This window comes from Anser anser (genome assembly GCF_964211835.1).
Source record: "Anser anser genome assembly, chromosome: Z".
Classification (NCBI taxonomy): domain Eukaryota; kingdom Metazoa; phylum Chordata; class Aves; order Anseriformes; family Anatidae; genus Anser; species Anser anser.
Genome location: NC_139723.1, coordinates 45,534,687 through 45,558,281, shown reverse-complemented (window position 1 = coordinate 45,558,281; position 23,595 = coordinate 45,534,687). Strand labels below are relative to the sequence as shown.

The 23,595-nt window shown below is 36.5% G+C and overlaps 1 protein-coding gene across 1 annotated transcript in view; it reads right to left on the bottom strand.

Moving 5' to 3' along the window:
* Positions 1-10,943: 10,943 nt before the first annotated feature.
* LOC310889448 (uncharacterized protein) overlaps positions 10,944-23,595 on the bottom strand; it is a 58,395-nt gene continuing 45,743 nt past the window's right edge. The window contains exons 4-7 of the mRNA XM_083816919.1: positions 16,944-17,061; positions 14,518-14,663; positions 11,894-12,017; positions 10,944-11,209 (exon numbers count right to left, since the gene is read on the bottom strand). Of these exons, the coding sequence (XP_083673045.1) occupies positions 14,568-14,663; positions 16,944-17,061 (214 nt within the window). The 3' untranslated portion in view covers positions 10,944-11,209; positions 11,894-12,017; positions 14,518-14,567. The remainder of the gene's footprint in view (positions 11,210-11,893; positions 12,018-14,517; positions 14,664-16,943; positions 17,062-23,595) is intronic.

The window sequence follows — 23,595 nt, the reverse complement described above, 5'->3', positions numbered from 1 at the left end:
TAGAGAAGAATTTGACCCCATAAGCACATAAAAGTCAGATTGCCAAAAAATATTTTATAGGGGAAGACAAGGGCAGCTAAAGAAAAACAGTCAATGGATTATTGGGGGGGGGGGGGGAGGAAGATGGGAAGACTTAAAGACTTATGCTTTGGTTTAGGTTCTTCTGAGAGTTAACTACATTTTTTTTTTCAACAACTTTCATGATTTTTGAAGAAATTAAAAATAGAAAAAAAAAAGATTAAACAAATTAAACTGTGTATTTTAAATAAAAATGTAATCCAACTATATGATGAGGAGAGTTTTGTTCCCTGTACTATAACTGTTAGGGAAGCAGTCTTCTCATAAAGAATAGGACAGTGCAAGGGGACATATATATCTAATACCAGCCAGTGATAATGGATACTGAGCTGGCAAAGTGAAAATTTGCATGTAGGTACAAACCACAGAATCACGGAATCACAGAATCATCTAGGTTGGAAGAGACCTCCAAGATCATCTAGTCCAACCTCTGACCTAACACTGACAAGTACTCCGCTAAACCATATCACTAAGCTCTAAATCTAAACATCTTTTAAAGACCTCCAGGGATGGTGGCTGAACCACTTCCTTGGGCAAAATCAATCCTGTGCACCAGTTCTAGTGTGAGATCCTGAAATACCACTTGTTTCAAACAGCAAAAGGAGGCATCACCATATCTTGACAGCATAACTGTTTTCCATTACTTAGTGGCTAGAGTGTAGAGCCTCTCTCTTCACAAGGAGCCGCGTGGAGAAAACAAGAGGCAATGGGTACAAGCTGCACCAGGACAGGTTTTCTCTTGATATAAGAAATATATATATACATATATATATATTTATTATTATTATTATTTTTTTTACAGTGAGAATGATCACTGGAATAACATCCCCCTGGATGCATGTAGTGGAGTCCATGTCACTGAAGGTTTTCAATACCTGACTGGACACAGTACTAGATAATATCACCTAGGCTCTTTTTTTTCTTATGAAGGGCTTGACCTGATGATCTTTTGAGGTCCCTTCCAACCTGGGGTGCTCTATTATCCTCTGATCTTAATGTGTTAGAAAAGACACAAAATAATCCAATCTTGAAAGCCAAATCACATCGTCCTTGCTTACTCAAATGATTTCAGCTAAATTAATGTGATGGTTTTTGGAGCATGGTTGGTAACCTTGAGTGCAAGAATTTCCTTTTCTAGAATTTGAATAATAAATAAACACAATCACACTTTCCGATAATAAGCAATTACTTGAGAAGTTAACACTGCGTGGATCTCATACACATGACTGCAGGTTTCTGCCTAAGGAAGAGGTGAGGAATTTCTCTTCATTCATTTCACCAAATTTCATTTTGAATAGCAGTCTATAGATGTTATCTGTTAACCTTCTATGATTAGGATAATAGGGGTGTCAATGTAACTGACTGATTTTTCATACTGCAAAATTAATTAGGCAGAACAGATGACCAGAAACTTGTGATGAGGATAGTGTAATGAATCCTTGATTTACTAAAATGTACGGTGCCGAATTTATTCATGATCCAGTTTTATATAACTCAGTACAGTTATATCAGCAATGGCCTACTAAGTTCAACATAGTGCATACTCTCTGAATTTCTTAAGAACAAAGAAACAAAAATCCTTTCTTCAAGTTAATGACAAATAAGATTATCTGAAAGGATACTATGTTTAAAAATAAAAAAAAAAAGTGGGGAAAGGCAGAGGAAAGCACTGGAAAACAATAGTGAGAAAACAGGAGCAAAGAAATCCTGAATACAGTTGTATTCACTAATGTCATTATGTCATTGAAAATGTTAGCAATTAGCTTTTGTGCCCCTGTCCACCCCATCCCCCCCCACCAAACATATATATATATATATATATATATATTTCAATTTATTCTTTGGGGATTTTTTTAATTTTATTTTCTGGTGCTGGAGATAATCCACAGCTTTTGTGTTTTAACAGTTGTAAAAATCTTTAAAAGAAAGTAGAGAAGAAAAATTCTAATAAAAAAGGAAGTAATATTTACAATTCCTATTTATGGCTATTATTGAAATAAAAATATGTATTTGGCATTTTAAGGAAAAGACTATAACATTTTTTATATAATCCTTCCCTAGAGATCCAGTAAGGTCATATTGATTCAAAGCACATCTTGATAGATCCAAATCCACAATATGACTCGTGTTTTGAGCTACGTGTGGTTAAGGGCAAAAGAAAAAAAAAGATAATGCTGATGGTATTTTGTTCGGTCAGGAGCACTGTACAGACAAACACAGATCTTAAATCTAAGGTGCAAACTTCATAAAACACAAACAGGTTGTAAACAGTGCAGTTAATTTAAGAAATTGGTCACTGCCTTAACTACAAAGCCACTAACTTGCGAGGCTTAAGCTGCAATTCCAAGATACAGAACGTTTTCTCCTGTTCTCCTACAATATCCCACAGCAGTGTATTGTGTTTTTTTTTTGTTGGTTGGTTATTTTTTTGGTTGGGTTGGGTTGGGTTGGGGGTGGGGGGTGGGGGGGGAATAAGTCAGAAGGAGTTGTTTTTTTTGTTTTTTTGTTTCTTTATTTTAAGCCTGGATCCATTCCATTAGCCACTGTACAGCATGATCCCAATGACTGTTACTCTAATACACAGGAAAACATATTTGAAGGGAAACTTCTTTATCTGTACTTATTTCTCAAACCTAGTTTAATTTTATAATTAAAATACTGTCTCCATTTTCATTTTTGTTGCAAAATCTCAGATTTAGATAATAAAGACTGAAGTATTTAAATTACTTAAAACTGAAAGACAGTGCTTTCTTTCACACTGAAAACCACATACAGCTATTTAAACCTTCAGTCAAGTACAGGCTTTTCACCCTATATGTGAAGAAGGTAAAACGAATAGCTGTCTTCATTAACTGCAATAATGAAAAGAGTACATATATGTTAATATAGTGTCTTGCCTCATGACTTTTATTTTCCAGTCATATGTAGCAAGCATGGTACTTGATTCAGGGTTTCATACACACTTTTATAGTGTAAAGGGACTGTCCAAACTATATTCAACTGAGAATATTTCTTTAACCATCAAAAATGATAAGTCGCCTACACTGATAAAACAGAATGCCTGGCATAATGCACAACATGAGGGAACAAGTCCTTAACAAATATTTCCACCTTTGAACACTGGAATTTTCCAAGGTTTCTGCACAATTTGATATCTGAGGGTAAACAAATTTGGACTTCAAATTTAGAAGTGAATTAGGAAAAACTGACTTCAAAACAAAGCCTGCCATTTCACAAATAGCTATGAAAGAATACAAAAGGTGTTTTAAAATACCTGTTCCTCTTTATATATACAAACCTCCTGAACATTTTCAAGTAACTCTTCCCCCCTTGCAGTTTTAGTAGGTCCGTATTTGTAACAAACTGACCATAAGTAAGTGAAAGAGCTTTTGCAATCATACAGAAAAAAGAGGGAGATAAAATAGATCAGCCATCCACCACATCCACAGGAGGATGATGTTTCTTTGTCATGAAAAAGATAAGAGTTGCACAATAGCGTGGGCGATGAAATGAAGCTGAGTATCTTAAAACACATTGAGATATACTGTGTTCTACTCGATGAGTGTTATTGTAGAGAAAGATATTACAGCAATCTTTTTGAAAATGAGCTCAAGTATATATACCCAAATGAAATGACAATTACATTACCAGAATGATCAGAAAGACTATTTCACTAAATAAAATCATGCTAAATGCTTCTCTAAGGATTCAACACCTACCCATTACAGCCTTCTCAAAACCTGGAATAATACAGCCGGAGCTATTCTGGTGTTGTCTCCAGAGCCCATTACATAGATCAAGACCATTTCTCAACTTCCTTTAGGGTTCAAGTCCAATGGTCTTTGGAACAGATCTGGACAATGGGACTGAAGGCAGCCTCACCTAGTTTGGTGGTGACATTAAACTGGGTGGTGAAGTGGACACATCAGAAAGCAGAGATATTACAGACAGACTTATACAGGTGGGGAGCAGCCTTGCTGAAATGGACCTTGGGGGTCCTGGTGTATGTGACGTAGCAGTGTGTCACTGCAGCAAGGCAAACTGGATCCTGCCCTTTAAGGAAAGACTGCAGGAGTTAGGTCTTTTCACCCTGGAGGAGATGAGGCACTCAGGGACCTCATCTTAGTTTTCCAGTACTTAGAGGGTGGCTAAGTGAGGACAGAAGCTTTTTTAAAAATAGAAGACATATGGAGAAGACAAGGGCAAATGGGTACAAGCTGCACCAGAACAGGTTTGATCTTGATATAAGAAATATATTATTCCCATCAATGGAACAACATCCTCAGGGATGTAGCGGCGTCCCAATTTTGAAGGTTTTCAAGACCAGACTGAACAGGGTGCTAGAAAATCTCATCTATGCACCCTTTTCCTTGACAAGTTGTATCTGATGATCTTTTGAGGTACTTTACAACATCAGCTGTTCTTTCACTTTGTGATTCTGTGAAAACTAACTGAAGAGTTAGCGGTCATGTAATTTGATCCCTCTTTTCAAGGCAGTATTTTACTTCAGCATACCTTCTCTGGTTAGAGGAAAAATAAAGGTAAAGCTTTGTCTGAAACCAAACACCACAGAATACCTGTTTCTAGTTATTCCTCAGTCAAGAACACTACCAGTCACCAAAATGATTTCACAGTTTACAGCAGGGTTGGTCATCTCTCTCTGAGGTCTGTTCATGTTTTCTGAATGCACACCAATGACTGTAAGCTAATAACCTTGTGACAGTATGAAGAGTCCTGAGAAAATTAATACTCTGTGTTTAGCATGGTCCCATTACCTTGGTGTCATAAAAACTCTGAACTGTTGGTATCAGTCCCACATTCACAGTTCTGATATCACTTAAGGATACTAAAAAAGCATATACAACCTTTTAAATGATTAACAAGACAAAGGCCTCTTAAATGGGCATTTTATGTGAGATAAGAGGGGAGTGAAGTCTTCAGTAATTGTTCATATTTCAGGGGGACTTGGCTTTTCATGAATTCATCTCAGTGTCATCTTTCATACATATTACAGTATCGGTTCATTAAAATTCTTGATGCAGCACTGAACTTGGTCAGACTGAAATGGGGCTGACAAACCTCATGTCTGCTGCACAGATAACCAGACCTTATGAAGGTGAAATTAGTTTTCAGGAGCTGTACTGTTCACTTGATTGATTCCGTCTTAGAAGTCATATGACTTAATGTTTCCTGCATGGGCTGCCACTGTCATGCAAACATGACCTGATAACACATTGTCAGGAGCGCTCCAGAGAGCTAACAGCAATCTAACATCTTTCTACTGAGTGTGAAGTTCCATCTGAAATGTGCATACTTGATAAGCAGTTCCTCTTCTTCTATCTGTCCTTTTCATTTTCAGAAAGTTAATCTTCACTGCTTCACTGAGTCTTGTGTTGAAATGAGCTGGCTCAGAAATACAGCAGGTGGCCCCACATGACAGTACATGTGCCTGCTGAGCCCCTGAGGACTGGAAGGTTTTGCCACCATCTCTGGAAACTGATGTGGTTACATTGTGCTGCTCAGCCCCTTTTGAGCAGGTGAACTTTCAGGTATCAGGATAAAAATTCCAATGAACTCAGTTTTATTACTCTTTGGTCCTCAGGTTCAGGATCAGGCATAGAACATAAAACATTTTTTATCTTGAAGAGATATTTCTACTGGGTGTGCCATACAATGTAAGAAATTTATGTTTCCCATGTAACTTCTGTACATAATCTCAGGACATTCCAGAACAATTTCAAGCAATGGCAAGATTCACAAATTATCACAGCAGTGTTTTGTTACACCTTTGTCCCTGAGCAGATGGTGACCTGAATCACCCCTCAGATGGTGATCTGAGTGTCTCTCCCCACACTGTCAGGGGTGCCATCATCTTTCATGGCATACCAGTCAGACCTATATGGTAACACTAGTTGCCCATGCAACTATTGAAATAAATATTTCAAAAAATTAGCTGAATTAGCTCTGAGCACTTTTAAACTTTCTATTCTTTTCAAAGTAGCAGGATTAAATTTCTCCCAAAAAATGTTTCGGTAGACTGTAACACACAGGAAAAATCAAAGTTTAGTTGCTTCGACTGTTCTTTTCACATCTGTTTTCTTGTGACTCTGCAATTATACTGGAGCAATTGATGGAGTTCTCTTCCTTGTGAGATGTGTGCTTCCAAACGGGAAAACAGGAAGAGTTTGCCCAGCACACACATTTTTCCTCCCAAACATCTGGTGTCAGTGTTTTATCTCTTTCAAGAGCTTGATTCAAATACCAGCAAAAAACAAGTAGAATGCTTCTCCAGCTCAACTATAAAAAAGACAACTTTTTCAGCAGGCCGTTTCACCAATTAGAAAGAGTCTGTTCAAATGCTTAAGAATATAACTTTGTGCCATATGTGCTATACAAAATTCGCTCTTACAAATTCACAGCTCTCTTAAACTTTATTTAATGAGCACTGTCTGTACTGCACTACACTGTGAGTAGTCCAGTTGAGCTGTAATAGGAAGCAAGAGCTGCCTTTCTAGGCATTTGAAAGAGGAGAAAACGGAAGAATGAAAAATTATACTTTATTTCCCGTCCACCCTATGGGAGTGCCTTGACAGTGAGACCACTGAACTCGCTTAAAATTATTGTGAAGGCAAAATATATACCGAGATGGACGAACAGAGCTAAAAAGTGCAACCAACTACAGGAGCAGAACCACCCTCCCATTAATCACACTATCTGCAAGAGCCACACTTCTGTCCCTCCATACTGCCTTTGAAAGGACCGTTTATAGTGCAATGGTCTACACCCAGCTAGATTAACCAGGCCTCTTTTTGCTGTCTAATCATACCAGCTATTTTCCACACAATAATGGATTTTCCACATTTGTTTGCAGACATATTGCATAAAACAGGGCACTTGACCACAGTTTGGCAGAGGTGTTTAAATTTAAATTTCCTGTATGAGAACAAAGTCCAACAGCTACTGAAAATCAGGTCTTCCAAATAAAATAATTTTAAAAAGGACATCAGGAGAGGGTGAATACTCCTAAAACAAAATTTCTAGCCATATTTCAAAACCATAACTATGAGAATCTCACATTACATACTGGTAATCACCAGGTAGAAAACTGGGTAGGCAATTAGAATACCCAGTGAATCCACTGCTCAGAGGTTTTGAAAGTAGTCCAATTCAAGAAATGTAGCAATGCAGTGCTCATGAGATAAGGGAATCAGAGAGCACTGGCTTAACAGAGAAGCAATAGACACTGCTGATTCTGCCATTTTGGGTGATTAATCTCCTGCCACAATATTCAAGTCCTGATGGTCCTGAAAATGTCAATGTTTCCACTCCAAAGTATTTTTCTTCTTATAATTTTAAATCCTGACTTAGCTTTGAGAGATCTCTAACACATTAGTGAAGATCAGGTTTGAGACCACCTGATGAAACTAAACATGTACAAGTCTATGGGGCCTGATGACATGCATCCCAGGATCCTGAAGGAATTGGTTGATGTAGTTGCCAACCCTCTCTCCATCATATTTGAAAAGTTCTGACAGTCAGGTGAAGTCTCTGGTGGCTGGAAAAAGAGAAACATCACTCCCATTTTTAAAAAAGGTAGAAATGAGGACCTGGGGACACAGACTAGTGTGCCTCAACTCTGTGCCTGGCAATATCATGGAAAAGATCCTCCTGGAAGCAATGTCGAGGCACATGCAAGTCAAAGAGGTGATACAAGACAGCCAGCATGGCTTCACTAAGGACAAATCATGCCTGACCATTCTGGTGGCTTTCTGTGGTGGAGTGACTACATCAGTTGATGAGGGAACAACAATCAATGTCATCTACTTGGACTTCTGCAAGGCCTTTGACATGGTCCCACATGACATTCTGGCCTCCAAACTGGAGAGCTATTGATTTGACGGGTGGACCATTCAATTGGATAAGGAATTGGCTTGAAGGTCTCACCCAGAAAGTGGTGGTCAATGACTCTATGTCCAAGTGGAGGCTGGTGATGGGTGGTGTACCTCAGGGTTCTGTCCTCGGACTGATATTGTTCTATATATTTATCAACGGCATAGACAGTGGGATCGAGTGCACCCTCAGCAGATTTTCAGATGACACCAAGCTGAGTGGTGTGGTTGATACAACAGAAAGAAGGGAAGCCATCCAAAGGGACCTGGACAAGCTTGAGAAGTGGGCCCACGTGAACCTAATAAGGTTCAAAAAGTCTAAGTGCAGGGTGCTGCACCTGGGCCAGGACAATCCCGGACATGAATACAGAATGGGAGAAGAACTCATTGAGAGCAGCCCTGCAGAGGAAGACATGGGGGTTCTGATGACATGGACAAAGCTTGACGTGAGCCAGCAGTGTGCACTTGCAGCCCAGAAGGCCAACAGCATCTTGGACTACATTAAAAAAGGAGTTGCCAGGATGTTGGGAGAGGTGATTGTCCCCTTCTACTCTGCCCTTGTGAAGCCCCACTTGGAGTACTGCATCCAGGTCTGGAGCCCCCAGCACAAGAAGGATGTGGAGCTGTTAGAGTGGGTCCAGAGGAGGGCTACAAAGATGATCATAGGCTCTCCTATGAAGAAAGGCTGAGAGATCTGGGGCTGTTCAGCCTAAAGAAGAGAAGGCTCTGGGGTGACCTCATTGCAACCTTTCAGTACTTGAAAGGGACTTATAAAAAAGTTGGAGAGCAACCATTTGCTCAATCAGATATTGACAGGACAAGGGGGAATGGTTTTAAACTAGAAGAGGGGAGATTTAGTTTAGAGGTTAGGAGGAAATTCTTCACTCAGTGGGTGGTGAGGCACTGGAACAGGTTGCCCACGGAGGTTGTGGATGCCCCAACCCTGGAGGTGTTCAAGACCAGCTTAGAGGAGGCCCTGAGCAACCTGATCTAGTGGGTGGTGTCCCTGACTATGGCAGGGGGGTTGGAACTAGATGATCTTTAAGATGCCTTCCAACCCAAGCCATTCTATCAGTCTATGATTTTGATATCAGAACTTAAGACTTTAGCCAGATGCACACTGTTAAAACTGTACCTATCATCTGAAACTTAGGAGTTCCTCTAAAGTAAACATGACAACGCACTTAGTCACATGGTCTAAACTTTTGGGCAGATCTGTGCGGTGCCAGGAGTTGGACTTAATGATCCTTATGGGTCCCTTCCAACTCGGGATATTCTATGATTCTATGATTCTATGAAATCCTATTCAGTAGCAAAATAGACATCAGTTTGCCTAAACTAGGTCATTCATTAGAAATTCCTTCTCTGTTAGACTCTTAGAGACTATTTCTGCTTTGGATTTTGGAAATGGCCTACCATTTACAAGGCACTGTTAATATTCAGTCTGAGTAGCACTCATCTGCCATTTCAAAAGTTTCCAATACCTACCTAGGTTCCTTACGAAGACTTAATTTAAGTATTAGTGAATATCTGTAGATCAGAAGTTAATACTATTAGCATAGCTACTTACAGACTTATGAAACATAACTTTAACTCTCAATAATGGCTTTTGACTCCCTAGCTGGCCTTCCAGTAGCATTTACATAACTGATAAATCTTGATTGCAGTTAACAATGAGCATTACTAGACTTTTAGAAATCAATGATGGAAATATGCTAATTGTATTTATCAGATCTTTATGAATAGCTAGTTATTTGGAACACTTTTTTATTCTGTGCATGTGTATTTCTCTTTGTTTGAATTTTACTCTTCTTGGAGCTACCAATCCTGCTTTAATTGCACAAGTGTCACCTAAATCTCACAGGTACACAGGGAGTGTTGTCTTACAGCTCCATTCTCTCAGGTGCTTTACATTTTGGCTCTGCTTGAACATGGCACTTAAACACAGGCATATCATTAAGCGTGTAAGTAGGTCCATTGTATGTAAGCAATGGGTTTAATCAGAAGAGAATGCTTAGCACCCAGATTTCCATCCCAATTGGGCAAAACAGCCCTGATTCTTTGTTTTTCTTTTTTTTTTTTTTTTCTCAATAACATCTTGTTATAGTACTTGAGTATTTTCAGGGTTGATTGCAAGGCATTTCCCAAGCTCTGTCTCTTAAGGAGAATGTTGCTGAGTTTGAAGGGAACCTGTATAGCCCAACCAGAAGTGTACTCTCTTTACTATTTTTTACACAAAGCCTATTTCACTAGTCCTACTTTTCCCTTCCTTCACATTGAAAATGTACATATTTTTTTGTCTGCATATGCTATTCAGTTTACATTTTTCTAACAAGACACCATGTGACTGGATGTCAAAATGTTATTGCATTTTCCTAAGAGTGATGTTACTGGGTTCCTAGTTTAAGAATTACTTTTCCCATGGGCTCAGGGAATCCTGTGTAGGAAAAGACCAGGCAAGAAAGCAATGGGTTGTTTTGTTAAATTACCTTTCCTGCAGTGTTCACATTGATTATATCCTGGCTTCAACTTTATCAGAAAAAGTTCTCAAGATACTTTGGTAATGTAACCATCAAAAACTATAAGAAGTAAGTGTAAAAATTACAGTTTTTTATTTTGGATGCAAAAACACTAAAAAAAAATGTTCCTTAGCCTGTGAGATTTTGTAATGGTATACATGTAGATCTTATAGAGATTTCACTAATAGTTTCACTTTGTTACGATCTGCAACAGTAATACTATACCATCAACCTATTAAGCACACTTAAGTACCAGTTTGATCATCCTGCCTAAAGAAATACATAAGCATTAACATATGAAAATGAGGTATTTATTAGAAAAGTTCTGGAATTCCATAGAACATTTTCTCCCTTCTCTTACGTTTCTCTCTTCCTCATCCTTGTCTCTCCCTCTCCGTTATATATTGAAATATATACACAGTGGAGAAATACTTGTATGTGTGTACAAGTCTACTTATGCACACAAAAAACACACTTCGAAAAAGAAAGGCCTGGTGAAAAAAGAAAAAAAAATGTCCATCAGTATTTTCATTTGCTTTATTTTTATTAACATCCTGCTCAGGAGAGAGATTCAAGTATATACAAAATCCCCCAAAATGATGCACTTGTAAATATTAATTTAATTCAGACATTGTGAAGTTACCATTGTGCAAGTTTCTCTAGATGTTTTTGCAAAGCTTGTTCAGTACTAACTTGTTGACTTATCAATATATCTTCAGTGTTCTGTAAAAAAAAAAAAAGGTCTATGTGGAGATTGCACCAGCCTGCAAGAACTTTGTCATTTGTGTAATAAAAACTGCAAAGGCAAACCCTTAATTTCTTGCACAGGAAAATAGAGTATGCACAGAAGTATGTGAAGTATGGAGAAGTAATAAGATGCTTGCCTGAAGCAACCTCTGATAAGACTGAACCAGGAGAGAATGATCAAGTGAAAGAGGAATGCAGATTTTTATTTCCATGTCTGTCAACTGCAATGGAATCATATCAGAGGCAGATAATGACAAGCAGAATTGTTTCATTAGCTGTGATTAGTCTGTTTGAACATTAGTTCATTGCAGCTACAGATTTAGTACTGGTTTATCACCAGTACATACGTGAGTGCTAGGCAACACACAAGTTAGGTTAGAAAGGGTAATAACTGCAAGAAGTTGTTGAATTAACTTGATATCGCCTCAGAAACAGCAACGAGCAAAGTTAATTATGGCAATAAAATGTGTGGAAGTAACTTATGTGGCCCATGAATATGAAAGTGATGGACTTTATCAGCCTAGGTACTTCAATGGTGCAATAAACTGAAGATCCTTCTTTTATCATCACTGTTACTCAGTGACTCTAATAGCTAAACCAAAAACCTTTGTTAATAAGAGATGGTATGGCCTGCTCTTCAAGCAAGGGCTTGATACTTACTAGGATTTCTTGGACCATCTACAGGCAGCTTAAGTCATGTCTCTGTGTCATGCTCTGGAAAATTCTTCTCCTGCACAGGTAGGTTTAATCAAACAAGCATTTGTTTCAGTGCAGTAGATGAAAGCTGTGAAAAAATGGGGGGAAAAATATGCTGTTTACCTTCCTTTTCTTAAAATGGCACCAAGAGATATGTGATTGCCTAACAAGTTACCTGGCTTGGGTAACCTAACACCTTGAGCATTTTGTTCTCATAAAGCCCGTGGCTACCTGGTTTTGAATTATACTGTTGTGCTGGGGAGTACCAACCACCTGGCTGTAGGCCTGTCCTTACTCCAGCCATTTGACCAGACATTGCCTTTTACATTCCATGTTGATATGCTAGATGCATACTGGATGCCTAGGGGCACTCAATAGATTAATAAGTAGTTTTGTAGCCAGCCCAACCCAAGAATCCCATGAATAATCAATGGTACTTGAGGCTTTTTGGGTAATTGAATTGCAAACCTAGTAGTAACTAGAAATGTATCAGCAGCAGAATTACACTTATGCCTGCCTCTAAATGTACAGGCTAATGGGACCAAAAACAAAACAAAACAAAACACAAACAACAACAAAAACAAAAATCTGATTGTGAGATTTATTTGTCTAATTCTATACTTATATTAAAAAAGGAGAAAAAGGAGTCTCTATAAATTTGTGAATTTGATTAATGTTTTTCATCCTTGTGTCACCTTTTAACAGTGAGTAAACGTGATTCTGGAACACACAGTGACAAGATTTAGAAAGAATCAGAATGCACTAAAGTTAATTTATATATATTTAAAATTACAAGGAAAACTGAACACTGGAAAAGAGATCTCAATAAGTTATTCATGTGTGAGCAGGTAAACAATATCAGATGATTAAAAGTTTGTGTGTAGAATCATCTCTAAATAGGTATTTTAGAACGAGTTCTCTTGTGGAAAGTGAAAAGCAAGGTCAGACTTTCTCTCTATGAAAGAGATTAGAGAACAAATGAATGTTACAGGTTGATGACTAGGATGATGAGGGTTTTCTGATGCATGGTTAAAATCAGTTCCAAGAATTAGTATTGTTTTTTGATATATTTTTTTTCCCCTCCATCAGCAATGACCTCAAAAGATCGAATGATTAAGTCCAAATACCTCACAGAGTGCTAAAACAAAAGCAAACAAGAAAGAAAAAGAAAATTCATCACAATTATCTGTGTTTAACTGCTGAATTAGTAAAAATGTCTTACTCAACAGTTTGAGATTTGTTAGGTGTGGGATGTCACCTTTGGAAGCGGTCAGAGCTAAGATTTTACCACAGGGCTTGTTGCATTTTTTTCAAGTACCAGTGCACTTGTCATATGGCAACTGTTAGTTTCATTATTTCCACAAGCAACATCTGGCACTACTTTTTAATCATTAAGAAGAGCTTCCTCCCAGACCATTATCTTCAGTGGTTTGTTCCCATCTCCCTACCATAGGATTCTGCATTGGATCAGGTAAAGCGACTGTTGTAAGTTGCTATACTGGGCATTTGGCACACTTAAGGGGACAGAGGCACTTCAGAGGACAAGAGATATGAAGAAGTGAAGGGGCGTCTTCTTTCCTGGTGGTTCTGTTATCAAGAACATTTCTATGCCATCACAAACAGGCCTGTTTTGGAAAATTTCTGTCATCCCTCTGAAAATTTCTGATCTCTCAAGCATGTGAAATGCTGCTTCAACTATTTGTAAGGTTACACCACATCAGAAGATTTGGTGTAGTGGAATAGGAACAATAATTGTCTTTACCATTATTCAAGTCAATTGCTAGTTGTGCTTATAAAGCAAAATTAACAACCTCAGAAGAGAATTCACCCTGCCAGACAACAACAGAAAAGCCATAATTGACTACACTAAGTTATTAGTAATACCAAGTACTTCCTCATTGCCCAGCATATCAACTCCATGCAGACTTTTCTCCTGTCTGTTCCTAAATATGACATGTTACTCCAGCTCCTGTGATGATCTGTCATTTTCTGTAATTCAGTTTTTTGTTTCGGTCACATTCCTTCCCACTTCCTGTTAGATAACAGCTATCCACTGTACTTCACATAAAGCTGTAAAAAACTCTCCTGAAATTATTTCTTCACACAAGACTTCTCTTCCATGATTTTTCTTTCAAAACCTTTAGACATACCTGCAGCTTTCTTTCTGTCATTCTTTCTTCTTTCCACCCTCAAGTCCAATCCTCAAATGAACTGTCCAAACCTAAAACTAGGTCAGCCTTTCCCTTCCCTTGTTAAAGCTTCTGCTCACTCTTACACTGGTCTAGTTCCCTCACTCTCCTTTTCACACACCCAAGAACATAACACTTAAAAAATATAAAACTGTTATTTTACATTTCCAGTAGTGACCATTTCCAATTGGTTCCTCATTCAAATATCTCTTTGCATACATTTCTCCAGAGTTTCTCTACTTATTTCGGATGGTCTCTAACTATTTTTCTCCTGCATATGTGCCTGATAATACAACTACCTGACTACCTAGAGGGTAATGTGATTAAATTGAGCATCCTAACTTTACCCTTTAATTTCAGGTAAATAAACCGTGAACACCAAAAAGAAGTCTTACGTACCAAGATAGAAAATGCTGACTGTTAAAAACAATCATGATCTTCCTTAATATCTACCAAATGCTGAAGGCATCTTGTAGCTTGACTGAAAAATTCCCCAGATGATTGTTTCTGCAAACGTCCAAATTTGTCTTCACCTTAGTAGATATCTAAGACCAGGAAAAAACAATGAAAAACTGGCAAAGGGGATGCTTTCAGAACTTACCCAGGACAAGGAAGACTGAGATTTTATACCTCTCTCAGTCTGAAAGAGTTCAGAGACATGTCATAGAGACTAATATATTAGTTGATCAAGTGGCAGTATTTTCCACACCACCTGCTGAGACTAGTCCACTGCACAGAGACATGTTAGATTTGTGAGGCCATAAAAAGAACTGAAGAAAGAGTAACTCTGTAGACTACAAGTTAGGGCATTCAACAAGGAATTAAGATTGTTGGCTAATGCATAAATCACTTTCAGAACATGGAATGGAACTCAAAATTCAGTATATAATACAATATTTGTGTTTATTTTACATACATGTAGCAAAGAAATGTAAATGTGAAAATACTCAGTTTTTAAGCTTCATGTCTGCTCCTGAGCCTTCAAATCTGGAGATGACCCAAATAATGGAATTTTGTGAACAAAGATGAAGAAAAAATGTGAAAGCCTTATTAATTTGTACATGTATTTTATTCCTCTGCATCCATAGAAATGACATCCTGCATTAGCAGAGGAGTTATGGAAAGAAAACAAGTATTGCCTTCAGGAACTTGATTATTCTTAAAACAGGTCAGTTTCTTGATCAGTGTAAATGCACAAAATCCTTCAATCCAAATGAAAATTGTCTTTGAGGTAAGAATGATCTATTCTTAGCCAGATCAAAGACCTGATCCAGCTTTATTAGCTCTGGTGTCAACAAAGAGCGTGGACAGGAATGGGGAATTGGCAGCAAGTGCTGGTCTGCTGCTTTGGTGTGGTCTTAGACCGAATTAGATGTATCATGAAATCACACCCTTAGTTCAGTCAATTTTTGAGGTGACTGATTACAAACCCCAAATACCAAAGCACATGAATTGCTGTGGAAAATAGGTTATAAAACACTCTTCTGGCTGAAACACCATGCAATAGAACATTAATTTAAAACACAAAAGCAGTTGCTACTTAATGGTTACATTATTTTGACATACTATTTGATCAACTACAATCCTAATGGTATTTAGCAATGTTAATTAATTCAACTGTATATAATGTAATATGCTAGACTGGGTGGACAGGCAATATGCAATTAAATGATCAAAGGCAAACTCACCCAGTAGTGTGCTTTCATACCTAAATACATTTCCTTTTATATACTGAAGAAATCTGCATGCTTTACTCATTTCTGATTAGATTTAGACACACACACACACACACGAAAATCTGAATGCACTTATTAGCTAATAATTTCAGGTTAATCCTTCCACCATTTGTTCATAACAGAAAGCTGATTTATCACTATTCAACTGCCACTACTCAAAAAAAAAAAAAAAAGTGAAGCATAACAACTTAAATCTGTTTCATCTGTCAAATATCAAAAGAATTTGATGGAACTGCTGCTGTTTGTAGTCGATATGTTTAAGCTTCCTTATGCTTGTAGGGCAGGGTGAGTTTGGCTTTAATTTAGGATGTAGATTTCATTACAATGAACCTCCTGACATTAACACAGGGCTTTCTTTTTAAAGCTTCACTTTAATTGCTATTCTCATTATTTTGCAAGCTTTTGCCCTAACATATCTCAAGGGTCTTGACAACACACTTCTTCTCTTTTTAAAAAACTGAAGTCGTGATTGTGATAAATTGTTAGGGGCTGTGAATAAACACTAGTTAAATTACAGTATCTAAAATAGCTAATAAGGGAACAATTTATGATGTGGAATTTAAAAGGAATCCCTAATTGCACTTCAGTTTGCTGTGAGGATGCTCCTTCTATAACATTAACAGCTATTTTGTTTTGTGAGCTGGCTCCTTGCCAAGGTTTGAGAGCTAATTGGAATTAGAATAACATTTCTCACAGGCCATTCATTTGCTCAGACTGAGTACAAATTACTATGCAAGGGAGGCTGAGGTTTCCTAATGATACAGGATAATGATGTTTTATTCAGATTTTAACGAGGTGTAATCATTCTGGTTGAGAGAGAAAAAGATTAAGAGGGTGCAACAATTACCAATTTTTACAACTGATTAATCACAAGCCATTACTTGTTCTTGGTCAAATAGGCATTATAATGACTATTACCATTTTCAGCTATTTTTAATGCAAATTGCATTAGCTTGTAAAACCTTGCCAACTATGCCACATAAATGATGTGCCTGAATGAGCAAGAGCAATGAACGCATTAAAAAAATTCACATTGACAATGTACAGAGGAAGGTTTGAGTGATGAGCACATATTTCTAAAATGCTCACCCAGCACAAGGGCCTTTCTAGGCTTTTTCTGCTGCTCAACACATTTTCTTTCTTTCCTTTTCTCCTGCTTTTCTTGTTGAAGTCTGGGTACGTCGTCAGCCTCAAGTAGACACTGTCGCTGGGGAAATGAACAGAACAGTGACTCTATTGAGGTATTCTTCTTTGGAAACTGAAAATACGCTGGTGACATTAAGACCATTCCAGCTGCCAAGCTTTTAGTACACAGGAACTTAGCTTTGACAGCTTCAGAAGCAGAAGGCCTTGTTTAATACCGCACAGTCTGTAAGTATCCACACTCTAAATTCATATTTGGTTTTGGTTTGGCATGTTCCCCAAAACACTTCAGAGTCTTTATTGATTTATTTACTGTAACATCTCTGTAGATGTATCTATACAATGTGAATTGACAAGGTACTTTTAAAAATAAAAAGAGAGAAGTTGTTCTGCTACCACAATGGATAAGGTTCCCTTTCACAGCTAAAATGACTGGCAGATTTTGAAGCAAATGATTAGATGTGAAAGCGTAGGCGGGAAGGACTTAACATTCATAATGTGATTTATTTATTTATTTATTTTTAACACAGATATAAAAGGACCTGGCCATCTGCTGAAACTACTGTGCAAAGCCTTCTCAAAGGGAAATTTGAGAAAATTACTTGTGCTCTGTCTGAGTATCTGTCATCATTAAATCTATAACAATAAATAATGATGTTTGAATTGTTTTCAATATACCAAAATAAAAGCAAATTTCTCAGAAATTCAATGACTGCTATTTAAAATAAATAAATAAATAAATAAATAAATAAAATAAAAGTGTCTTTCTGGAGGACATCATTCTCAGTGATTGCTGTTCAGTCATTTATTATGCCATAGCATCAAGCAGTAGCTGCTCTGCCGTATTACATTTGAGTGGAGATGTAAGTGATATTAATAATCAGGTAGCTTCCCAAGAGGTTCTACAACACTATGCCATATAACTAGACTTCCTGTGCAGTGCAGGTTTATGGTTCCATGGCAAAGAAAGAACTCAAAAACACTGAAAATATCATGATCTTGGAAGCAGATAGATGATATTACGTGAAAGAATATAGTATGAGATAGCCCCTTAAAGTACAGACATACTATATCTGAGAAGCTGGGAGTATTTGACTAGGAAGCACTATGATACACTTGTTGTATATACAATCATCCATAGGTATCAACTTGTGGCTTCATTCCCACATCTCCTTTGGTAAATAAATCACAATTGAAGATAACTTCTCAAGTGTTTATATCTTCAATGTTCTTGGGAAAAGGGTATTGGTTTAAGTGGTCTTAGAAGTATCTCTTACAGGAAAGTCACATTTGTGTATGAATAAGTGTTCATACACATCCAGAGAAAGAGAAAAAAGAAAAAGGAAAGGAAAAAAAAAAAAAGAGAAAGAAAAAAGAGGAAAAGGAAAAGGAAAAGGAAAAGGAAAAGGAAAAGGAAAAGGAAAAGGAAAAGGAAAAGGAAAAGGAAAAGGAAAAGGAAAAGGAAAAGGAAAAGGAAAAGGAAAAGGAAAAGGAAAGATTGTATATATTTTTTGAATATATTATTGAATTCATTTAACAGAATTTTCACATTTCAAGAATGTATTAATAACATTTTACTGTGGGCTTCTAAAAGTGCATGTTATGTATGCCAATCAAAAATCTATATTTTGAAGAAATATAGTGTGGATCAAATAGAGTGACACCAATTTTTATTCAAGCAAGATGAAGATACATAAATTGTTTTTCACTCTGTTGAATGTTTGTTAAATGTATAGTCTAGATCATAAATCAGACCTCTGTTCTTTTGTCAGAGGAATCATATACATGGAAATTTGTATATCGGGGACTTATAATTTGAGAGACTTATAATGTCTCCAAAGATAAGCTTTTTTAAGTCATATATAGACTTTATACCCTGAAACCTACAGAGAGAATATTCTTATTTACTTTTATAGGTTTAATTTAGGTTTGACCAGAAGTACATATCTGATGATAGATAAATGGCAATTGCCACTGAAAGATATGATCACTGGGAAGATTCATTGATGATTTCATCACAAAAGATTATGTCATCAGACATGTCATACTAGACTGAAGAATCTTGAGCACCTAGTTCTTTAGTCAAATCACTGGAGTGCCAATTCATCCACTCCTTATGGCCAGTCTTTTTATTCACCCTCCAGTTTCTGAAGGGGACTGAGAAGTTCTTTCAAGATACTATGGCTGCCTGTTATTTGCCTTCAGGCAACAGAGGAGCACAGCAAGCTCTGATCTTAGAGATGGCTTTTGTTAAAGTGAAACATTCTTAGATATTATCAAGATTATAATTGGTAGTATATGCTCCTTTTAATGTTATTTTTGCAGAAACACATTTGAGATTTTGCTGTACTTGGTTCTTCATTTATTTCCAAAGATATGCAACTTGGAAGTGACATTCTTTTCATCAGACAGGCTCTGTAGCAGAGGAAACAGCCTGGAGCTGGGAAAATGAAAGGAAAAGAGGAAAACTTGCTATGATTCAAATCATTCTTTCTTCCAAAATCAAACTGGTTTAAGTTTTCTGCAACTCTCTCCATCTAATTCTGATAATAACAGGTTGATATGTACAAAAGCTTTTCCTTCAGCTATGTCTGGGCGTTCTAATAATTTACCAGGTCTTTGTTATAAATCTCTTCAAACAGAACACCAAGAGTCTCTGCCCAAAGGACTTTCAAGGATTATTCAGTAACATAGAAAAGTAAAACAGGAGCTTCCAGTTTAATGTACTTGTTCCCTAAGATCAAAAAGTGAGAAAAAATACTGCATGTATCTCTAGAGCAGGCTTCTTCATTTCTGTGAATAAAATGGCTCCTGTGTCAGCAACCATGATACGACTTCTTGAGAAGGAGAGCATGGATATCATTTTTAAAATGCTATACATACATTTTAATTACTATTTTTTTCTTAGAATTTCCCACCAAGTTTTCCTCTAGTTGTGTTCACTCTAATGAGGACCTTTGGCTACTAAGTTTCCACTGAATATTGGATGCACCTATGTGAAAGTTAAATGCTGACCGTGTTTCTAAGATGCTTATGAATAATGCCAGCGTAGAAGACAGAAGAAAGAAATTAACAATAAAGAATTAAATTAAACAAAGTAACCAAGCATCCTACGTGTTTTATCATGAATGTCTGTTTTATTAATTTCTTCTGGATCTCACAGAGGATAAAGGAGAATAACTATAATTAGACCTTTCATTTGACCTTTTCCAATAATTCTATCTTGTATCTGCAGATAAATTTTACTCACCATAATAGCTTTAAGCTAATTAAGTGTTCTTTTAATAAAAATAAATGAATAAAAAAAAAAAAGATACATTTTAGTCCTAATATATCAAGTAGGTTGCAAGTGTTTGTTTTTACAAAATAATGGTTATGGGTGTTTCTTCCCTATCTTACATAAAAGACCAGTTGCCTTTTGTTTTTACACAGAATTGAAGACGTAATTCTTTCAACAACTTGATGAGTTTTGTTTTATTCAATCTGCCCCTGGAAATATACGAGTAAAAGGTCAGGCATCAAAAGATTTATGCTTTCTTTTATGTGTTCTCTTTGTAAAAGACCCTTTCCTTCTCTTGTCTTTGCATATGTGGTTTCTTGTCTGTTTACTATGCAGATTCTAGTAAAAAATAGAAAACTTCTTCCAATCAGAAGAAAGTAATTCACTCACTTTGCAGATTGCAGCAAATATGGAACACAGTAGTCATACAGGGCCAGCAGCCAAAATCCTTTCTGAGTGGGCCACATGCAACAGTGAGCTTTGTAAATCTTTTTTTTTTTTTTTTTAACCTCAGTCACAGTCCTGGATTTATTTTATTTTATTTTATTTTATTTTATTTTATTTTATTTTATTTTATTTTATTTTATTTTATATTTATTTTATTTTATTTTATTTTATTTATTTATTTTATTTTATCTTATCTTATCTTATCTTAATCTTATTTTATTCTATTTAATTTAATTTTATTTTATTTTAATTTAATTTAATTTTTAGGCAGACTGATCTGGCTGCCTTCAGGCCCTACAAAATGATCTGTCACTCTCTACCCAGACAACCTGAAGCAGGCAGTAATGAAGTCAGTTTACCTTGCCTTGCAAATGGGCCTGGTATCTTAGATTGCATAAGACCTTTTAATTTACTAGATTTCCCTCTTAGGGCCTCCTATGCCCTCTTTGTCTTTCTCTGATATTCAAGCATGCTTGCAAACACAGTAATCTGCCCAGGAGGTTCTGGGACAGCCAGAGAGCAACTTGGGGATTTGATTCAGGAAAACTGGGTGTTTCCAAATTAAAGTATGTTCTTCTCCTAATTTGATCTTGTATTGATGATCGTGTGACTTTAATGGCCTTGGAGGCTGATCTATAATAATAAGATAATAATAAAAATAAGTGTAGAGAATGGATGAGCACCCAGCTAAGTCCCATGCTACAGATGTAGCTGGTGTATTTCAAAAAGTCTCATCTCTTGGAGTCACACTGGTGTGAACGGCTGCTCAGGAACAAAAAGTGTGCTTGGTAATTAGGAGGTTTCAAGTCAGACTCTCTCAATGGATTTGACAATTTGATATTGATATTTGGCCTTTCTTTTTGTTGATAATATACAACAGAAGTTCATTGCAATTGTTCACTTCATAAAGGCTTACTTGGCAGATCTGCTGGAGTGTTTCTAATACTGTTTAAAGAAGATCTCCATTCACAGGCTGAATGGTAAAATTTGACCTATGGTTACATTTCATGCAAATTTAAACACGGGTGTGGGCTGAACTACACTTTCCACTGCAGGTGGAAGAGGATAAGGTCACAAAAATCAAAATCTAATGTTTCTGAGAGTCATTGGTATCCATAATGTAACACCTCCATAATAAATTATTGCACTAATTTATTTTACATTAAAAATGAAATAATAATTGATTTTTCCACCTAGAAATGATAAATTTTAATATACAGCTAGAAATTTAGCCATGAACTGTCATTAATTTCCCTAGGAATCATACATCCATTTATTATTAGTAACTTTGAAAACCTTAATCTGTAATTACAAGCACACACAGAAAACTCAGGTTCCAATTATTTAGACTATCACATAGATTATAGACTATCAGGGCAGTGGGAGATAAAAAGAGATTAAGGAAGCCACCCTACAGAGAGCTAAAAACGGGTAATATAGTCTAAGAATGTTTAAAAACAGGTAGAAGTTTAAAAACAGGTAATACAGTTTAAGAAAGTCTTACATTAGCAAGAACAACAACAACAAAATTACTTACTGCAAATACCAATTGTTGTCCTAAGTTTGAGAAATAACTTTATGGAAATACTTAACATCTTATAGGTTGCCAACTGGACCAGAAAATTATAAATCAGATTAACTTAATTGACTAACTCAAATCAATTTCATCATGAATCTAGTTTTTGTTGTTGTTGTTGTTTTGTTTTGTTTGATTGTCTGTTTTTAATGTGTTTTAGACTATTTTTTTCTATTTTTATGAGAAAACATCATGAAAAAAAAAAAAGTTGGAATTCTGCCTTTGACCACCATAAATTAGAAACAATAGTCAGTGGCACTTTAGCAATATAAACACTATCATACATTATATATATATATTTATTATATATATATATATATATTCTTGGTAAGGGTAACCAGGAATTTGCAAAATATGCCACTGGTGTGCAGATACATCAATGGAGTAATTCACTAATAAATTTCTGATCTGAAATATAACACACTCAATGAAAGAACTACCAAAAAAAAAAAAAAGTGTGAGTTAGGGGAAATTCATTTTGAAAGAATTTATCTTTCTCTTCAAAGGCTCATGGTCTCTGGAGTAAAAATGGGAATATTTTCACCTATGTGAGACGCAGAAGCACTTTTAAAGTGATCTTTCTTTTTTCCATTAAGCTTCTGTCTGACAGTAACTTTTCTCTTTCTAAAGACCAGTAAAGAATCATAAGAAAATAAAAATCACTCTTTTACATTTATACTTTCTTTTTTCCCTTTCATGTGAGTGTAGTCAGATTGGTGGTACTTGATGGTAATAATACTTTATATAAGACTATGCATTAGGAAGTGGGATGTAGACTTTGTCAGAATTCAGAACCAACAGCTAATAGCCTTATTTTCAGGTAAAGCTTTCTAACAAGGCTTTGTGGTGGCAGCATATGCTGTATAAAGATGACTGGCAGACAGTAAGAGATCAATACTACTTAGAGATGACGATGATTACTGTCAGCACGCAAGCAAGTTATTATGACCTTATGAAGGGAGTTGAGAAGATGAGCCACACACACATTTGGAGCAAAGCTCTGGCTTTTCTGACTAACGTGCTTAGAAGATCTAGCATTACATATTCATCCCAGATCATTTCAGCAGCATCTTATAAATATTACATCAGTCTGACTTGGGCAATGTCTTATGTCCATCTGTTCACATGACAGTGTAATCCCCAGTTTATAGTAGTTGTACAGTCTCTTCACAGAAAAGCCCTGGAGTGAGTGCAAGGAGAATAACCTCAACACCGACGTCTACATTTTACCTGGATAAAGTGCATGACAGGAACATGAAACAGGGATTTATTTTGGGAATAATCACCACAGGCCT